The following is an 18591-nucleotide window of genomic DNA, read 5'->3' on the forward strand; positions in this document are numbered from 1 at the left end:
TTTTATTTTACATTTGTTTACTGGGAAAGTCTGACTGGACAAAATGTCCTTTTTCAGCAGAGGCACGGGGAGAAAAGCTCTGCATTTATAAATAACAGTAGGATATATATACAATGTACAGGCACAAATGTTGATTCAATCTCAGAATCAACTTTTAATCATCTTTTAATATAGAACTCTATGATGACACTTGAAACTTCTTGACACAAACCTCTTTTGTCCCTATATTTTGCTAAATGCCAAAGTTATGTCTCTGTGTTTAATATGATAGACATTTCCTTACCGTTTTATTAAAATTAGTAAAGTTCTACCAGATTTGCAAAATGACATGCAGTTTTCAATGGGAAAAGCTGTTATTGAAAAACTGATCTGCTGAAGTCCTGTTGGAGGACAAAAGTGCTTATAAACATAAGCTGAGTTATTCTTGTGACTAGGTCTGTTCCAGTTTTTCTTCAGAACTGTTACAGAAGAGAAATTAACATCTGATGTTTTGGACTGTTTATTACTATTGCTGTTAATTGTATGTTTAAGGGTTTTTATTCTTCATTTTTCTCAAATAATAAGGAAATGAAGGTAGTCTGCTATTTTCTTGCTAGGGACAGCTATCTCCCCGCAGCTTTGCTATGGTTTATGTACTTGTTTGTCATGTGACTCACTCTTGGTGTACATGGGGTTCTTGGATGTGAGTCAGATATACCAGAGCCATTGCTGATCTTTGTGATTTGGTGTGCAAAATGCTATGTTTGGGATTTCACCTCAGTAACAACTGTAGTGTTCATAAATGCTTCCATTCCAAAAGGTGATTCTGAATATAAAATATGATATTCCAATGTGCATTTGATATTGGAATTGATATTGCAGTATACATTTTGGGATGGAATTGTGAAATGACAAGTTAGACTATGCAAAACCATAAAATGAGTATTGTGAAAGGTTTGTACTAAAATGTTATTGGCAAAGTATGCATCTAAATTTCATTTTGTGAAAATGTCCACAACAATGCACTAAAATGCTAGCTGTGGGACACCACCTCAAGAACAGCTGTAATGTCCCTGTACATTTCCATCTCAAAAGTTGATTTCAGACAGGGGAAACCATGTAGTGACTGCAGAATTGCATTTGAGATGAAACTGTGGAATGCTATCTCAGATTCAATGAACACATTCCCTATGATTTATGCTACTTTATATTTTATTCTTCCATATTCACATTCTTTACAGATCTTTCCCTTGACTACTCTGAGCTTCCTACATGCATGAAGCAGACAGCTTGTTTAAGTATTGCTGCACATGATTATCACTTCAAAATGGTTCTTTTTAAGTTTGCACAAAGGAAATTTGATTTTTCTCTGTAATGTCCCATACTTCCCTATCCATTTTGCAAACTGCTTTTACTTATTCTTGTTTAATTTGAACTTATCTTACTCTTAACAAGTTATGCTACAAATGAGCAGTGTCATCTCTGTCTTCCAAACTTCTGTGTTACTGCTGCAGTCAATTAGAAATGCTAGTCAACACTTAACACTTGAAGTAATATAGTTTGAGGATTCTGTCAGCATAGCATACCTGCCAATGCCCACAGGACCTAATAATAAATAATAATAATCAAAATAATCATAATTATAAGTGTTGAAAATCCTGCCTCAAGTAAATGAGGCAGTGAGTGAAGAAACAATAATGTACTCTAGGCATGCTTTCCTAATGTATGTTCACAATTAGTTTAGGCTATGTTAGAGGGTTTTTGTAGTTGCCAAAGTAAGCAAACATTTGCTGAGCATACCTCTCAACCTCTTAGAGCAAGAGATCTGAACTAAGCCATAAACAGAAGGAGGACAAAGGTCCAGAAATATGGACACTTTTGAAATGTCCTTATTAAAAACTTAGAAAGTTGATAGAACTATTTTTCATTAACATGGATTTTCTGAAGGGTACGAAGGCTGAAACTAAAATGTATGTTATTATTTTCTAACTTCAGTCATTAATAATTTGTCACGAATTTACCAGAAAACTGCAATTTTATGAAAAACAGAGCAAAAACATGAGGCATAAATCTGGACATTCTGCAAAAATCTGTACAGTTGAAAGGTATAAATTTTGCTGAGTTTAAACGTGGAACCTATTTGTCAGGCCATATGAGTTTTACTGCAGTATTCTCCTAACCCAAGTGATATATAAAAATGTCATATACCCAGCCCTAGAAATAGTTCCTATAAGCCTCTTCTCAAATTTGTGTATTAAAATCACAACAAGAGTCTGAAAACCATACCAGGTTTTCTGAAAAAGGAACATCTTACTTGTTCACACTTTTTTATATTAGCCCCCATTACCGATAAAATATTTCTGCATGCGTAGTCCAGTTGTTTAATCAATGGTTTTGTATTGGAACATTACCCCACCAGATGCGCAGTAGCAAGGACCGCCCAAACTCTGCCCAGCACTTTGCTCATGATGACGTTTATTTTGAAAAGTGCTTTGAATAAACATAGGAAACACATCCTCAGAAAGATGAGTATGCTAAACGTTGTAATTATTTCAGTACAAAGCCTTTTCTCCCTTATTTGCTGGTACCAGAATTTCCAATTTGCAATGATCAAAAGCTTCGATAAATTACATCTTGGACTAAATAATTTGGCAGAACGTGTACTTACAAATGCTGTACCAATCCAAACAGATTTACCTATTCAAACACAGAATATCCTGCATTTATACAAAAGTATTACACTATTACGCTGAGAATTACAATTCTTTAAAGGGGAGGGGCGCGAACACGTAGTATGCTGCACGTCTAAAAACTATTACACAGACTTAAAATTCGTATTCTGTAAAGGCCCGGGTGGTGACCTTTCTGGCAAGTCTTTTTTTTATTGCATTTATTGTATATATTTATTGTCCCACTGCCTTAGAATATTGCTTGTTGCTTTATCTCCAGAAAAAATGTTTAAAGAAAGGTGGGGGAGGATGCAGTGGGGCTTGCCCCCCTGCAAAAGCAATTACTGCACAACATTATACCAAAGAAAGGTGGGGGGTCCACGGGTTATGGGTCCGGAGTGCAAAATGGGAACTTGTGGTTACTGCGTACATACTGCCCTTCTGAACCGCTTCTTACCCTACAACACAGTAATGTGGTTAAGACTAAGTACAAAGTGACAAAGTCAGACACTCAGGACATGTGGTGGTTTCGATGGTGCACTTACAAATGTAGAAAAAAAGGATAACTTTATTTAATCTCTGTTTTACATATTGTATACTAAAAGCTGTGGTGTGTGTGTGTGTCTTTCGGCTTTTCCCGGTTAGGGGTCGCCACAGCGGAACTCCGGTCCGCTAATGATTGGCAGTAGAGTTTTACATGCTGGCTTGCCGGGCGACAACCTTCAACTTCGTAAGGATCATTCACGACATGTCGCCACACAGTAGACGCTTTAACTGAGAATCGAGCCGAACAACTGTGACTATTAACGGCTGTCGCTAGAAAGCACCACCACCGCGTATAGCTGTGGTAACTCTACTTAAAGATAACATAAAAAGCATGAAGCATGTGTTACAAATATTCAGTGACACTATATAATCTGATTGGCTTGTCACTCAGCCCTGTCAATCATGTAGGACACGCCCATTCCTGCACAAAAATCGCGGTGGGGTAATGTTCTACAAAGCCTAATCAAGATTCATCCATCCATCAGTCCACAACGCGTTTTCCCATTTTTGCCCATACGGTCAGGTGTCACTTCAACAGTGACAAATTGACATACCTTTCAAATGTACCTCATTATGAGGAACGTACCTCATGTGGGGTCTTAAAAAGTACATGTTCCTCACAGTTCCACATTGAAAGAGTCTGTCACACATTCAGTGTTAGGAATTTTTTAAGTAAAATCCATGGTCCATAGAAATGAATCATATAAATTCATTAAAGGATCTTCTTTATAAGTAAAACCAGCATATTTTAACCATCCTATGACCTTCCTAGTTGAAGTTGTTAGTAAAACATTAGTATGTGTTCCACATTTTGCCCATTTGTTCCACATTATGAAGGCGAGAGTTGACAGTCATTTAGACTAGACCCAAGGTTCACACCGCCTACTCATAAACAGGCTTCACTTTAAGAATAAAGTCATTAATGTCAGCCGTTGAAAGGGACCTCAATAGGAATTCAAGACCTAAGAATAGTGGCTAATCAGTATTGCTTATTTATTTCTGACCCACACTATAATGTACCACACAGTAACATTTTTAGTATCAGCTTTGCCGTGGACAATTTATACGAATGCGTTTTGAGTACTAACATCCTGCAGATAACAGCCCGATTTTTATGTAACGCTGTTAACTTGACGAAATATTCTGTTTTACTAGTTCGTGTGCTGCTATCGCGTGATTTTCTTGTCAGAAGTGTGTATCTCTTGTGAGTTTACGTGTACTGCAGTCTTTAACCCGGTAGCGAAAGATAAGTAATTTATTATGGCAGAAAAGGTAATTCAGTCAGGTGGTTTAATGGGGAGAGGTGTAGTTAAGTTAGTCTGCATTTTTTCTATATGATTTTACCTGTAAACGATTGCTGCGTATATTGCGTGTGTATTTGTTTGGGGTGACTTTCTCCTCGATGTCTCGAGTATTTTCACTTGTGTTTGTCTTGCTTTATGATTAATTCTGAGTGTGAATTTTTTTTTTCATTTCCCATATGGAACACTTTATTAAACAAATATAAGGGATACCCAAGTAGTCCCATGCTTTAACGTGATGTATGGTTTTGACACTTCCAAAACTGATCCGAATGACTGCTGGGAACATTAATTGAGGTATAAAGCATACTTCACAAATATCAGTGACCGTTGCCTCACACTTGCAGTATCTATTAGAAAGTAGTTTTGTAGCAAAATCATGGCAGTCAGTAAATAATATATTTTTCTTGTTTTAGAATTGTTTTTAGTGCACATTAATACTCTTGTGTTTTTGTTCTCCAGTATTTAAAAACCTATCTTTGCTTTTATGTCTGTGTTTTGGCTACTGTTGAAGGTAAGAGGTGAAAGCTGTGGGGACGAGAAGGAATCAAATGCAGAACCACGAGTTGCGTTTGTAGTCTGTTTTCAATGACCTTTGGAAGATTTTCTTTTAGACGGTATTTTTTTTTTTGATATACAAGAGCGGATAGTTAGGCTAACGGAGAAAGATCGATAGGTTTGCCCAGGTGTTGAAGAGCCCAGCCCCTTGCAGTCTGGCTTACCCCCACACTTCAGTTCCACCTGTTTCCGTGGTATTTTGAAGGAGTAATATGATCTGGTAAAAAGTGATGACAAAACGACAACTTTTCTTTTCTTTTGTTGATGGGTGAACTCCGCCCAAAAAAGGTACAACTCATGTTGTATAAATTTCTCAGAACGAGAGAAATTAGTTTTACCTGTCTTGGGGGGGGGGGGGGGGGGGTTAAACATTTCCTTTTGATTTTACAAGTGGATTAGGTTTCTGTTCAGTATAAGAACTATAATACTTAAGTCTAACATTAAAACTCTAACACTAATGCACTTAAACCCAAAACTATGATCCTCAAAATCTTAACCCTAGTTCTGTAGTTCTTAACACGAACTGCTTGGCATTCTTCTGGCAGTGAAACTTGCAGTCGTGCTACTTTACTAGAGTTGCTACTAGGAATAGCTATGGCTCACAAACTTTTTTTTTTTTTTGGCCACTTGAAAAAATATTTATAATTCCACTGTGGTGATCTTATTCTGAGAATGACCCCCCACTATGACAAGGGCCAGTGCAGTGATAATTTTTCCCCTCGAGTATCAGACATTTAATGTAATGTGATCTTGCTGAGTATGCTGTGGCTGTGCAGAGAATTATGTATAGGTTTGGCACTATAATGGCGCTGGCTAGCAGTGTTAATCTCCAGTTTTACAAAGGATTTAACTTAAGGTTTTAGAGTGTTGTCAGGGCGCACAGGACATGTAAAATGCCTCATTTATAATAGCAAGATGCCTAACAAAATTAGATCCATTTTTTTTTCTTTTTGCTAGGCATATTAATTCTTTAATGCTACCTGTCCTTGTTTCATGATCTTTGATATTTTTTCATTATTTTCAGCTGTCTATGAAGTAGTGCTATTTTGCAGCCACTAAATTTAGTTTCATTTGTTTCTCAAACATTTCCTTGTCTTTCTTGTAATCCAGCAGACTTTCAGATGTCCCAGGATTTGGGAATTTTGTCGAGTGCACAGGATCTTGTTTTGAATATTTTGTCTGCTTTTGATAAAGATCAAAGAGCACTTTAAGCCATGTTCAAGTGTTTGTTCTGTCCCTTGTGGATGCCACTGGCATTTTTCCAAAAACAAACAAAAAAAATTGTTTAGCTAGTATTTTGCATTGGCTGTGGGCACTATATATCTTATTAACACAGCCTTGAGAATTACATACTCAAACCTGCAAAAATGTGTTGCTTTTATTTTGTATTATGATGTTGAAAGTAAGGTGAGACCTGGATTGACTGCTGTAGTAAAACTTAATGGATGTTCATTTTGCTTACTTTTTTGTGGAAGAAAATATTTATTTTGTATATGCGCCAAATGGAATCTCCAGCATAAATACAGTTGCTGAAAATGGACATGTATCCAGTCGGACTGTCCTGGTTAACAAATGTAAAATAAATAATAAATAAAGCACATAGGTTTATATTTTAGTGATAAAATATTTCTCCTTTACCGTTGGTAATGTCAAAATATTTCTCATTTACCATTGGTAATGTCTAAAGTGTTACTAGGTGACATTACATGTGTTCTTTTTTTTCTAGTTCTTGTACTCTTCACTCATCTAAATGTAAGCACACAAGTAGATAACTTTTACCCTACTCAAATTTAGTGCTGCCAACATTGACATTTACTACTGACTTGATGCAAAAGACTTTGCGTTACTTATTTTCCATTTCAAATCTTCCTTCTGGTTATGAGAAGATTTTGAGCCTTTGTCCTGTTTCATTGGAGGTTTGGATCATGTTGTACCTATTTATTACTTAAAGAAACCTGCAGTGCTGACAAAGGTACCTGTTTCACTCTTGTAGTTCTTTGCACAAGCCCCATTCTTTGTCATTTTGAAAGTAAAATCCCATCCTGAACACTTCTCATTTTGAAACTTTTTTTTTAATTTTGATAGGACTCCCACCTGGAACAGGGACAGTGTAGCTTGAGATTCTATTGACAGCTTTCCCCTTTCATTCCACTGCGAATGGGGGAATGAATTGTGGCTGTAGCAGTAATTTTTTCCATGTAATGTGATGTACACTCACCTTTGCTAACCTGTTTTCTACAGTACTAGAAATAGCTGAGCTTAGGGCATTGGGTAAACTACTTTTATTAGGGTTGTGTTACCTTCATTTGGAGGCTAGGGTTGAATCTGTTAAATGACTATGGTTTAGAATAGCTTAAGAAAGCAGAACAAATTTCATAATGTCATACAGCTCTTAACAGATGCAGCCTCTGTTATCAAGTAGTGAATCTACCTTCTTTGCACTTTGCAATACCCTTGGTTCAGCCTCCACTGCAACTTCATTTTTTTTTAACTTCAGTTTGATTATTGAGCTTAATAAGCTCTAAGCATTCAAGAGTAAAGTGTAAAAATGGTACAGCAGTATTATGTATTACAAAACTGAAACACTGTTAAAATCAAGTATTATGAGTTTAAATTTAAAACTAAAATAAGAAACGCCACCAAAGTTCTAATAGAGTTTAAATAAAAATGAAAATTACATTCTTCATGCCTCAGTGTAGCATGACACATGCTAGAAATCAAAATAAATTTGTCTACAACAGATGGAATAAACAAAAAATATCTTTGTGTGTAGAGTGGGCTGTGCATGGAAAGGAGAGAGCAACAGCTTAACATGTTAACAACAAAATGTCAACAAGCTTAACAGGTGGAACTAGTACTAGGTAAGACTGCAATCCAAATTGTAGCTTGCTACAGATCCCCAACCATGCCCCAAGATTCTCACTACACGTTTCTAAACATTCTAGATAATATTAAGATACAACCAAACACCCTAATACTGGGTGATTTCAACTACCCTGCCATTAATTGGGAAAACTACTGGGGTACCGACACCTTTGCCCAACGGTTCTTGGAATTCATAAATTCCAACGCCCTGGACCAACTAATCTGTAGTCCCACCAGGGGCTCAAATATCCTAGACCTGGTCATTACCAACATGGGAGATTGATGCTCTGCACCAGTGGTCACCCCCTTGTTGGTCAAGTCTGACCATAAGCTAATCCCCCTTGATATCCACATCACACCCTCCAGTAGGGAAACCTCCATAAAAACTTCTCCAAAGCCAACTTCATGTTACACAAGTCAGAAGTGACAAACCTCATGACACCCATGCAGACGGGAACTGGAAGTTCGACTGCTGAATCCTACACTAAGGCATTGTACGAGCACATCCACTTGTGCATTAATCATGCCATTCCAGACAAAACCAAGATGGTCTCCTCCAAAAAAAAAAAAGGAACCCAATCTGGTGGTCCCCTGCCGTAAACTATACAACAGAAGGAAGAAACTGTTGCAGAAAAGAGGAAAATCCCAGGATGCAAAAAAACTCCCTTACCTGTCTCAGTAAGAAGCTGAAATCCCTCATAAAATCCTCCAAAGCTAGTTACAAAAATAAAATTGCCAAAGATTCCAAGAATAGCCAGAAGGCATTCTATAGTTATGTCAAGAATCTAAATGGCAATGCTCAGATCTGATCTGAGCTACAGCAGAATGGCATTAAATATACTGATCCCAAGGATATTGCCAATATCCTGGCAGGCTGTCAGTGCCAACTTCACCCCACACCTCACCCCCTAAAGGACCCATCTCAATACCAAAAGATTGCCAAATTCCAGTACTCATGGCCAAACGGGTAAAAATGCACTCTCCAAAGCCAAGAATACAGCATCCATGGGACCAGACAACATCCTGGGCTGTGTACTACATGAACTACAAAATGAGCTGGTACCTCACCCAAGTGTCATGTTTAACCATAGTATCACCTCAGGCTTTGTGCCCAATGAGTGGCATACAGCAATAGTTATCCCACTCCACAAGGGGGGATCCACCTTGGATCCCGGGAACTATCCTCCCATCAGTCTGATGAGCCTGATCTGCAAAGCCATGGAACACATGATCATGGAACTTATAAACAAAGACATTGGTAGCCTTCAAACACTGGACCCCACCCATTTTGGTTTCGTAAAGGGCCGATTTTGTCTCTTCATCCTGATTGACTTCTTCGAATCAGTCTCCAGAGCTGTGGATGAGGGTAAGGTGGTCCACACAGCTTATCTGGACCTTGCCAAGGCCTTCGACACTACCCCCCACTCTGGAATCATAGATAAACTTACTATGCTGGGCATTAATCCCTACGTCACTTGATGGATTGCCAACTGGCTTACTGACAGAACCCACACTGTAAAAGTATCCGACTAAATCCAGCTCCAGACAAGTGACAAGCAGAGCACCTCAGGGTTCAGTCCTGGAACCACTGTCGTTTGGCATCTTCTTCTCTGAAGTACAGGCCAGCAGTAAGGGACTCTGGCTAACAAAGTTTGCAGATGACTGCAAACTGGGAACCATTATTGAATCCCCAAATTATGTGGATATTCTACAAAAGGGCCTTACAGAAACTGGGCTCAAGCTCAATGCCAAAAAAATGCATAGTTATCCTCTTTGGGAAAAACTGTGTACCCATGAATTAGCACATAAGTGCAAGTACACTAAACACCAAAAGTGTGATAAGGGACTTGGGGACAGGTGGGCAGTGGTCTCACGTTTGATAACCACATAGCCACAACAGTCAGGAAATCCTTCTATGTGGCACACCTCATCACTAAGGGCTTTTCATCCAGGAAAAGGGAGGTCATTGTCCTACTGTACTCATCCCTCATTAGACCCATTATAGAGTACAACACCCCGTTTGGTATGTACCTTATGAGACATCTGCAACAACTGAAAAGGCCACAGAAATACCTCACTAAAAGAATCACAGGCCTAAACCAGATGCTCTTTGCTGACAGTCTAAAAAAACTTCAGCTATACTGTGTCGCATATCGCCTACTCAGAGGTGATCTCTACTTAATATACAAGGCCATGTCCAACCCAGTGCTGTTGGACATGCTGCACTTCCCAATCCCTCAGAGGCACACATTCCAGGGATCTAAACCTTATCACAATGAACGAAACTTGCTGGAGGGATAGGTTCCTGACCCAGAGACTCCCCAGACTCTGGAATAGATTGCCCATACATGTCAAGCAGAGTGCCTCTTTGGCCCTCTTTAAAAGGAACCTTGACGATTGGATGGGAGATGGGAAATTCACCCTGGGGATTATGTCAGTCGCCCTGCTAGACCGGGGACCAGGGAAGTAAGCTGGGAAGAAATAGCCAGGGAATTGATATGGCTAGGCTTGTATAGGTCCTAGGGCCAATAGCCTAGTACCAACCTATGAACATAAGTTATATGTTAACTGTAGTAGCTTAAGACTCTATTCTAGTTAAAACAAACATTTCAGTCTTTCGGAACAGCCTAGTTTTTAAAGAACAAAGGGACACTGAATAGTTTCCAAGACTTTTGAGCCCTGAGCCTGTCAGAAAAAAGAGAAATTAGCAGTACACGGCAGTTCTTCATTGGATAAGCCAAAGAATCACCATAAACAGCACAAGAGTCCCTTAAAGGCAAAAAATAAGTCTCTAGTGATTTCTCCAAAATGGATGCTCGACATTGCATTACATGAGAGAATTATGAAGCAGTGTAGCAAGCTGTACTTCAGCACCATTCTCCAAATTACTAACTGCATAAAAGCACCCCCCCCCCCCCAGGATCATTGCTTCAATAACGTTCAGTGTCATTCTGTATAGTAACCCTCAGTGTCTGCACAAACACCTGTAACTCGCCTTCCGTGAGCACTGCTTCAGTAGTGCTCAGTAGCATTATTCATAATGATTCCCGGCATCATCACATATGGCAACAGTTTGCCCACCAAGAATAGTATTTCAGTAGCATTATCCAGGCTGATACCCAGCATCAGTATGAACGCCAGCAATATTCCCAACAGGAACCTTGTAAAAACAGAGTGACATACATCAGAACAAAATGACGGCCAGCAACAAGACAAACTGAAGTAGCAGCAATGGAAAAAAAATAATAAAAACTCAGAGCAAAAGCTGCAGAAATAGTCAGAACCGTGGACTAAGATGGTCTTTTCGCAACTATCTCCTGCTGTCTTTGGACATGGACATCACCTGTATTGGCTTTTAAAATTACCCTAGTCCCCTTCTTACTTTATTGGCTTGATCATAGTTTCCTGTGCCTTCTTGTGTGTGTGCGTATACATTTTTGTCCAAGTAGTTATGAACATTTGTATATGTATACGTAATGCATATACATGTATGTACATTTGCTTGCTTGCAGAGCAGCAGTAAACTTGTAAACCCTTCGAAGTGCCTTAACCTTATTCTTCCTCTCATTCACTGTCGTGTCTCATGCCTTTTTCTCACCTTTACATTTCCACATGGATTCCTTCACCACCACAGATTTGTGTTTACACAGCCCCCTCTATGAAAAAGTATTTTTACAGCACTTCCAAAAGGTAGTTGATACAGGCAGCAGACAGCACAGACTCTCTGCATTCTGTCTCTGTCCTTCCTTTTCAGACTGACCCCTTCATGTCTCCCTGATATACTTTCTGCTCCATCATCGTGTATCTCCATCTCTTCTGGTTTCAGGTAAGAATCTCTCTGTTTTATGTAGCCTCTGTTAGGGTGCACGTCATGTCATTGAAGGTAATTTTGTTGAAAACAAAAACAAGAGTGTGCTGTTCATCAAATTACTTTCGCCAACAGTGAAATTTGCTCTTTTCTCCACTGTTATGCAGTGTCAGAGTTGGTGTATGTGTAGAGTCTGAGGGGGGTGTGCAATAGGGCTTACCCCCCCACCCCCAGCAAAAACAGAATAATCTGCACAGATACACGATCGTTTTTGGCTAATGGTACTTCATTTTGAATGCCCTTGACATCTTATGAAATGGTTAAAACTGAGTGGCGTACAGCTACAGTTATCCTACCCCACAAAGGGGGATCCACCTTGGATCCTGGGAACTAATGCCCCATCAGTCTGATGAGTTTGATCTGCAAGGCCATGGAATGTAGTATCATGGAACTTATAAACAAAGACATTGGCAGCCTTCAAACACTGACCCCACCAAGTTTGGGTTTGTGAAGGGCCGATCTTGTCTCCTGAACCTGATTGACTCCTTCGAATCAGTCTCTAGAGCTGTGGACGAGGGTAAGGTGGTCCACACAGTCTGTCTAGACCTCGCCAAGGTCTTCTACACCATCCCCCACTCTGGAATCATAGATAAACTTACTAAGCTAGGCATTAATCCCTACGTCACTTGGTGGGTTGCCAACTGGCTTACTGACAGAACCCACACTGTAAAAGTAGCTGACTCCAAATCAAGCTCCAGACAAGTGACAAGTGGAATACCTCAAGGTTCAGTCCTGGGACCGCTCTTGTTTGGCATCTACTTCTCTGAAGTACAGGCCAACACTAAGGGACTCTGGCTAACAAAGTTCGCAGATGACTGCAAACTGGGAGCCATTATTGAATCCCCAGATGATGTGGATATTCTACAAAAGGGCCTTAAAGAAACAGATGCTTGGTGCCAGAGCTATGGGCTCAAGCTCAATGCCAAGAAATGTATAGTTATCCTCTTTGGGAAAAATATGTACCCGTGAATTACCACATAGGTGGCAGTACACTAAACACCAAAAGTGTGATAAGAGAGTCAGGGACATAGGTGGACAGTGGTTTCACCTTCGATAACCACATCGCCGCAACAGTCAGGAAATCCTTCTATGTGGCACACCTCATCACTAAGGGCTTTTCATCCTGAAAAAATTAGGTCATTGTCCCACTGTACTCATCCTCAGTAGACCCATTATAGAATACAACACCCTGTTTGGTGTGTACCTCTCAAGGTATCTGCAAAAACTGGAAAGACCGCAGAAATACCTCACTAAAAGAATCACAGGCCTAAAGCAGATGCCATATGCTGACTGTCAAAAAATAACTCCAGCTGTACTCTGTCGCATACTGTCTACTCAGAGGCGATCTCTGCTTAACATACAAAGCCATGTCAAACCCAGAGCTGTTGGACATGCTACACTTAAAGAAATCCCAATCCCTCAGAGGCACACACTCCAGGGATCTAAACCTTGTCATCACAATGAACAAAAAATGCTGGAGGGATAGGTTCCTGACCCAGAGACTCCCCAGTCTCTGGAATAGACTGCCCATACATGTCGAGCAGAGTGCCTTTTTGGCCCTCATCAAAAGGAACCTTGACGATTGGGTGGGAGATAGGAAATTCACCCCGGGGATCATGTTAGGCACTCTGCTAGACAGGGGACCAGGGAAGTAAATATTCTGGGCAAAAATAGCCAGGGAATTGATATGGCTAGGATTGTATAGGCCCATGAACGTATCAGACCATATTCAGAATTTGATCCTGTGTGGGCAGTCCTGTACCTTTTGGCTGAATCCTTTGTAGTTCAAGATCTCTGTCACTTCTAGTTTGTTCTATGCCCTGAAGATCAGAATCTTGCAGTCTTTTCTTGCTAGGTTTGGCTCTGTTGTGAGTGCTACTCTTTCTCTTACCTCAGTCCTGTATTCTCTTTTGTGTATGGTGGATAATACATTGTATTAGTCCACCACTTCTCCCTCCCCTTCCTGGTAGATTTAGATTCCCCCACAAGTATTGATCTTTTCTTCTTACCCCAATCTTTTGCTCTTGTCTACAGCTTTGTCTTATCCTCCCCTGATCTTATGTATGGTAGAAAATACATTGTATTAATCCACCAACTCTTCCCCCTCCATTCCCTTTCCTTCCCTTAATTGGTAGAGGACTTAATCTAGCTTCTGATCTTGGCTGTAACCTGTCCTCATTCCTGATTTGGTGTTTTCTGTCCTCTTTGAACTCCCATCTGATTCCCTTCTTTGGGATACAACTCCACCTTTCTGCTGTGCTTTTCTAGAACAGCCCCTATCAAGCTATTGCCATGTCCCAGTACCTGTTTTCATTGGCCCATGTTTAATACTGGTGGTGTCCATGCTTCTCCTCTGCATCACCACTTGTGGCTGTCTAATTTTTCCTACCAAAACTTCTTTCATTGCAGAGTAAGACTACCCAGCATTGGCCCAGTTTACCTTTGTTAGTTCTTTTGCTTTGTAATGCATCTCATTTTGCCTGCTGCCTACTGCTTAAATGCCTACTCCTTATTCAGTTTTTGTTACATTCCCTTCCCTTCCTTCCTTATACCTTAAAGGTAAAATGATCCGGTCTAAGCACAGTTATCCCTTCTGGGTTAAGCTGAAGACTATACCTTGCATAGAGCTGGTCTTCACCCATTCTTCTACCAGTCTTATAACTTTCTCCCTTGCCCACTGATGCAGCCACTCATTCTACTCTGTAATTCTCTTTTTCATACGGTTGTTGGCTGCTGGTATAGATAGCACCTCTTGCTATCTCTGACATCCTCTTCTGATATGTATGCCTCCTCTTGCCAGATCACTGGTGCATATATGCACCACAATGTGTTTACATCTGCCAGTTAAGTGATCACTTTGTTCACCTTCTTCCCCCATATTAGTCTGAGTGTCTAAGCACTGAGGACAGTGGTTTCAATTAAACCAGTCTTACTTGTCTAGACTCATGACTGTTTTTGATTTGAGTCTGTAGTTATCAGAACTCTCTTCAGTTTACCCACAGGGTTTCTTCTCATTTACTTCCTGCCCAGTGCTATTTACCATTCTTGTCTGTAATATTTCCAATTCACCATTTTTGGTCTAACGCACGGTCAGTGCTGGTTGTCTTTGTCACCTTGTGGTGTGTATAATCTCATCCCCATCTCTCCTATGCTATTCCCTGAAGACCTGTCCAGTATCTTGTCCATTTTATTTTCCGTTTGTCCTATCTGGCCTAGTGCCCCTCTCTGCCCATGTGTCTATGCACACTTTCAAAATTTCTAAATGTAATTGTATTGTACTGAATCACAGCAGTTTCTCTTTACATTTAGAAATCTATATATGTAGTAGTGGTATTTATCTTCCATATTTTGATCCCATTTTTTGAGCTTAGTCTCGATTGCTCAGTTTGTTTGTTATTGATGCTGCTTTTTGACATTAGCAGACATGCTTACCTTACCACCTAAGGTATCTGCTGTTACTTGATGAAAATTTTAGAGTGAATGGTCTGATTACTACCCCCCCGTCAAAGAAGTTTTTCCCCTTCATTAAGGTAACACAGGTTATTGGCCTCCGTATCCTGCTTAACATAGTTTGAATCCATTAGAGCCAGTGAGTGTTGAAAAGCCTTCCGTGGCACACTGGGTAAAATCTTTAATTTAATGAATATACATATACTGATGTTGGTTTATTGATTTGTTTTGTTAGCTTATTTTATGAATATATGTCATCATTTGTTCCTTGTCTTTTTGCTTAAGGTTCAGCCATCTGCTTTCATATTAAGCAAATTTGTTTGTTTACACTGCTTTCTATCCTGTCATGGTAAACTAGATTGTTGGTGCTTTTCTGCTCTGCTTTGATAAAGGGGAAAGCTAGTCTTTCATTCTCCTGTGACCCTTGCTTACCTGATAAAAACATTTAACAGTTCACTTGGGAATGATGGAGGCTGCTGCTTTTGTTTTCTGAGAATGCTGAGTAGTATTTCTTCTACTATCTTTTGTTGAACTACTTGCTGTTCTTCATTGAACAGAATAAAAACACATTTTATCAGATTTGTGGATTTCCAGGTGTACAAAATGAACCCATCTCAACACCTTCACTGCCCTAAGGAATATTCCACTTTTCCATTGTGGCAGGTTCTTTTCCTACTGAATGGCTCTAGGCTGCCAAAAGAGTTAAAGTATTATGTTGTTGAGGTAGCTTTTTATTTGTGGCATTTACTGTGCTTCTTTTTTTGCATCTTTCATCATATCTACTTCCTTTTTTGTTTTTTTTTTCTAGGCACTTAAGGTGCACCCAGACAACACAAAGCCATGATTTGTGTGATCCTTAGTTATGCCTTCTCTTAAGGTCTATTCTGGCAAACAAATTCCCTCTGCAGATTTACTTGCCTTTCACAGCACCCAGGAATGTTCTGTCTATAGGTCTTTTAACGACATCAGAAAGTGGTACAGAAGATGACTATTTTTCCAGAAGACTTGCAGAGTATATGAAAGGGCCCTCTTCTTCCTGATCTAATCAAAGACTTCCAAGCTGTTTTGTAAGAGCACAAAAAACGTCCTAGGGCAGTACAGTCCTCGTGTAAAAAGCTGCAGAGGCAATTGGAAGAGAAAGTAGACACCAGACCTATGCCTTTATACTGTTAATTTTCATGAACCCCCTTTCCAAGTTGTAGACTATCTTGAAGCTGCACACAAGCCTGTGTGTACCATGCCCTGTTTCTTCCTAGCACTTTGCTATTCCTTGTAACCCATTTTAGTCTTCATATTTGTAGTCTGAGAGACGGAGATTCTTCCAGATATTGACTACTGTACTGTCAGGTATTGGTTTAAATTATGTCAGTCCAGTAGGTGTGTCCCATGGGCATTGGCCCCCCTAATGTCTTTGTATCTGGCACTGGTGTTACAGGTTCTAGGGTTTTTTCCAGTGTTGTAATTGTGAATGGAATAGCTTCCATGTCTCAGAATTTTTGAAAGGCAGAGCTGACTTTCTAGAGTTCTCTTTGTAATGTAAGCATATAGTTTTCTCCAGTGCACTTTCTCTTGGTAAGTCCTCCTCCATTTTTTTGTGTTAGAGGCCTTTCCTACCCAGAAATGCTGTCATCTTGCTCTAGCACCTCAGAACTAATTGCAGAGGGTTTCAGACAAGTCCAAATGATTAGTCTCTTCCTAAAGATTCCAGGAAAAACCTGCAATGAATTAAATATTTTAGACCTCCTACAAGAATATGATTGCTTCTGGAGACATGCACGATTTAGAGATATCTTGAAGTCTCTGCAGGAAAGGAAGATGTTCGGCTTACTGTGCCTCTGACCCCCCCCCCCCCCCCAAAGCCACCTGAAAGCTTGCAGAGTGGTGGAACATCTCTTCTTGGGGATCCCAAGCCTGATGTCACTGTATTAACAGCAGGTCTCAAGAGGAAATCTGCTCCTTAGTCACCAGCTATTCATCTCCCATACAAGAAGTCAGAGGCTAGACTGTATAGACTCAGGTATGTTTGTGTTCTCCATGCTGTTCGTAAAGGCATTAAGCTGTTTCATGCAAATGTTTCTTAAGGGGGATATTCTAGATGATGTAGAGTACTCCGTAGAGGGTATGTCTGAGAATTACACAGTTGGAAGCCTGATGGTCCAGGCAGCATGTGGTGCCATAAATAGGTCTGCCAGTATGGCAGGAGTTGGCATAGCAGTATCCTGGCTTTTTGCTACCCTTTTGCCAAAGATTGTGATTCATCCGTTATAGACTTGTCCCTTAGGGAAATTGTCTTGTTTAAACTCTCTAAGATTTTTAAGGTAGGTGTGACATATTGCCTTCTGCAATACTGTCTGACAAGGACACTAATGAATTGGCTGAGATCAGTTCTCCCAAAACCAACAATCCAAGTAATAAGATTCCTTTGGTTCCCAGCAGGTTTCTACAAATTAATTCTAACAGAGGCATTGGCTGAGAGGGTGACATTCTTGATAATTTCTTGGAGGCTGCATATAACCCCAGGCTGACCAGCAAGAACTCCTACTACCACCTTGTGCCACTCCTTGAAGTAAGTTTCAGTGAAGGCCTGGGGAGAAAACCTCCAAAACAATGATAGAAATATGTTTTTGATAATTTTATAATTTTCTTTTACATATTTTATTTTGAAGTTTCAAAGCAAACTGTTAAAACAATGTTTACATAGCATATTAGATTAAGAAAATACATTTTTCAAGATACTGTGAATATCTAAAATTTTAATGCAGTTGTGTACTATCTGTAGTGGACAGAGTTAGGATTGCATATTTCGAAGTGTAAGTCTGGCACAGATGCTTACTTTTAGTTGCTATATCATATTTTAGGGCAAATTTGAATTGTTCCTGTTATTTAAAAGTCTGATGTGGTCGGAAGTTTGTTCCATGCCTTGGAGGTGGTGACAAAGACTAGTGGGTCACTGTAATAAATTATTAGATTTATTAGCAAGAGTTAAAGTTCTGAGGATGTTTGGGTTCTATTTTGGTATATGCCATTGGATTAGATTTGACGGCAAGGGTATTTTAATTGGATGGTGAAGTATTTTTGTGTGCTGTGAGCAGCTGGGAGAGGGTGATTTGTTTGAAGTTCAAGCCAGTCAAGGGTATTGAGCACTGTACAGTGATGGAGCAGTAATTTAAAAAAAAGTTATTTTCTACTTATCCTGCTGCACCGTATAAAAAGTTCTACTATTGTCAGTTAATTCTACTATTGTCAGTTAACTATCTGTCATTTATTGTTGTGTGGTCTGGCTCAGTCCTCCAACCATGTTAGCAAATGTAAAGTAAAATAATCAACTGACTCCTAGTGGCCAACAGCAGAGGCT

The 18591-nt window shown here is 39.8% G+C and overlaps 1 protein-coding gene across 1 annotated transcript in view; it reads left to right on the plus strand.

Annotated features, from left to right (window-relative positions):
- Positions 1 to 4386: 4386 nt before the first annotated feature.
- The window catches only part of LOC122805269 (tetratricopeptide repeat protein 9C-like), a 194284-nt gene continuing 180079 nt past the window's right edge, over positions 4387 to 18591 (plus strand). Inside the window, exon 1 of the mRNA XM_044075359.1 lies at positions 4387 to 4466. Within this exon, the coding sequence (XP_043931294.1) occupies positions 4455 to 4466 (12 nt within the window). The 5' untranslated portion in view covers positions 4387 to 4454. The remainder of the gene's footprint in view (positions 4467 to 18591) is intronic.

The sequence above is a fragment of the Protopterus annectens genome, chromosome 6.part1, assembly GCF_019279795.1.
Source record: "Protopterus annectens isolate FY-2018-M chromosome 6.part1, PAN1.0, whole genome shotgun sequence".
Lineage (NCBI taxonomy): Eukaryota > Metazoa > Chordata > Ceratodontiformes > Protopteridae > Protopterus > Protopterus annectens.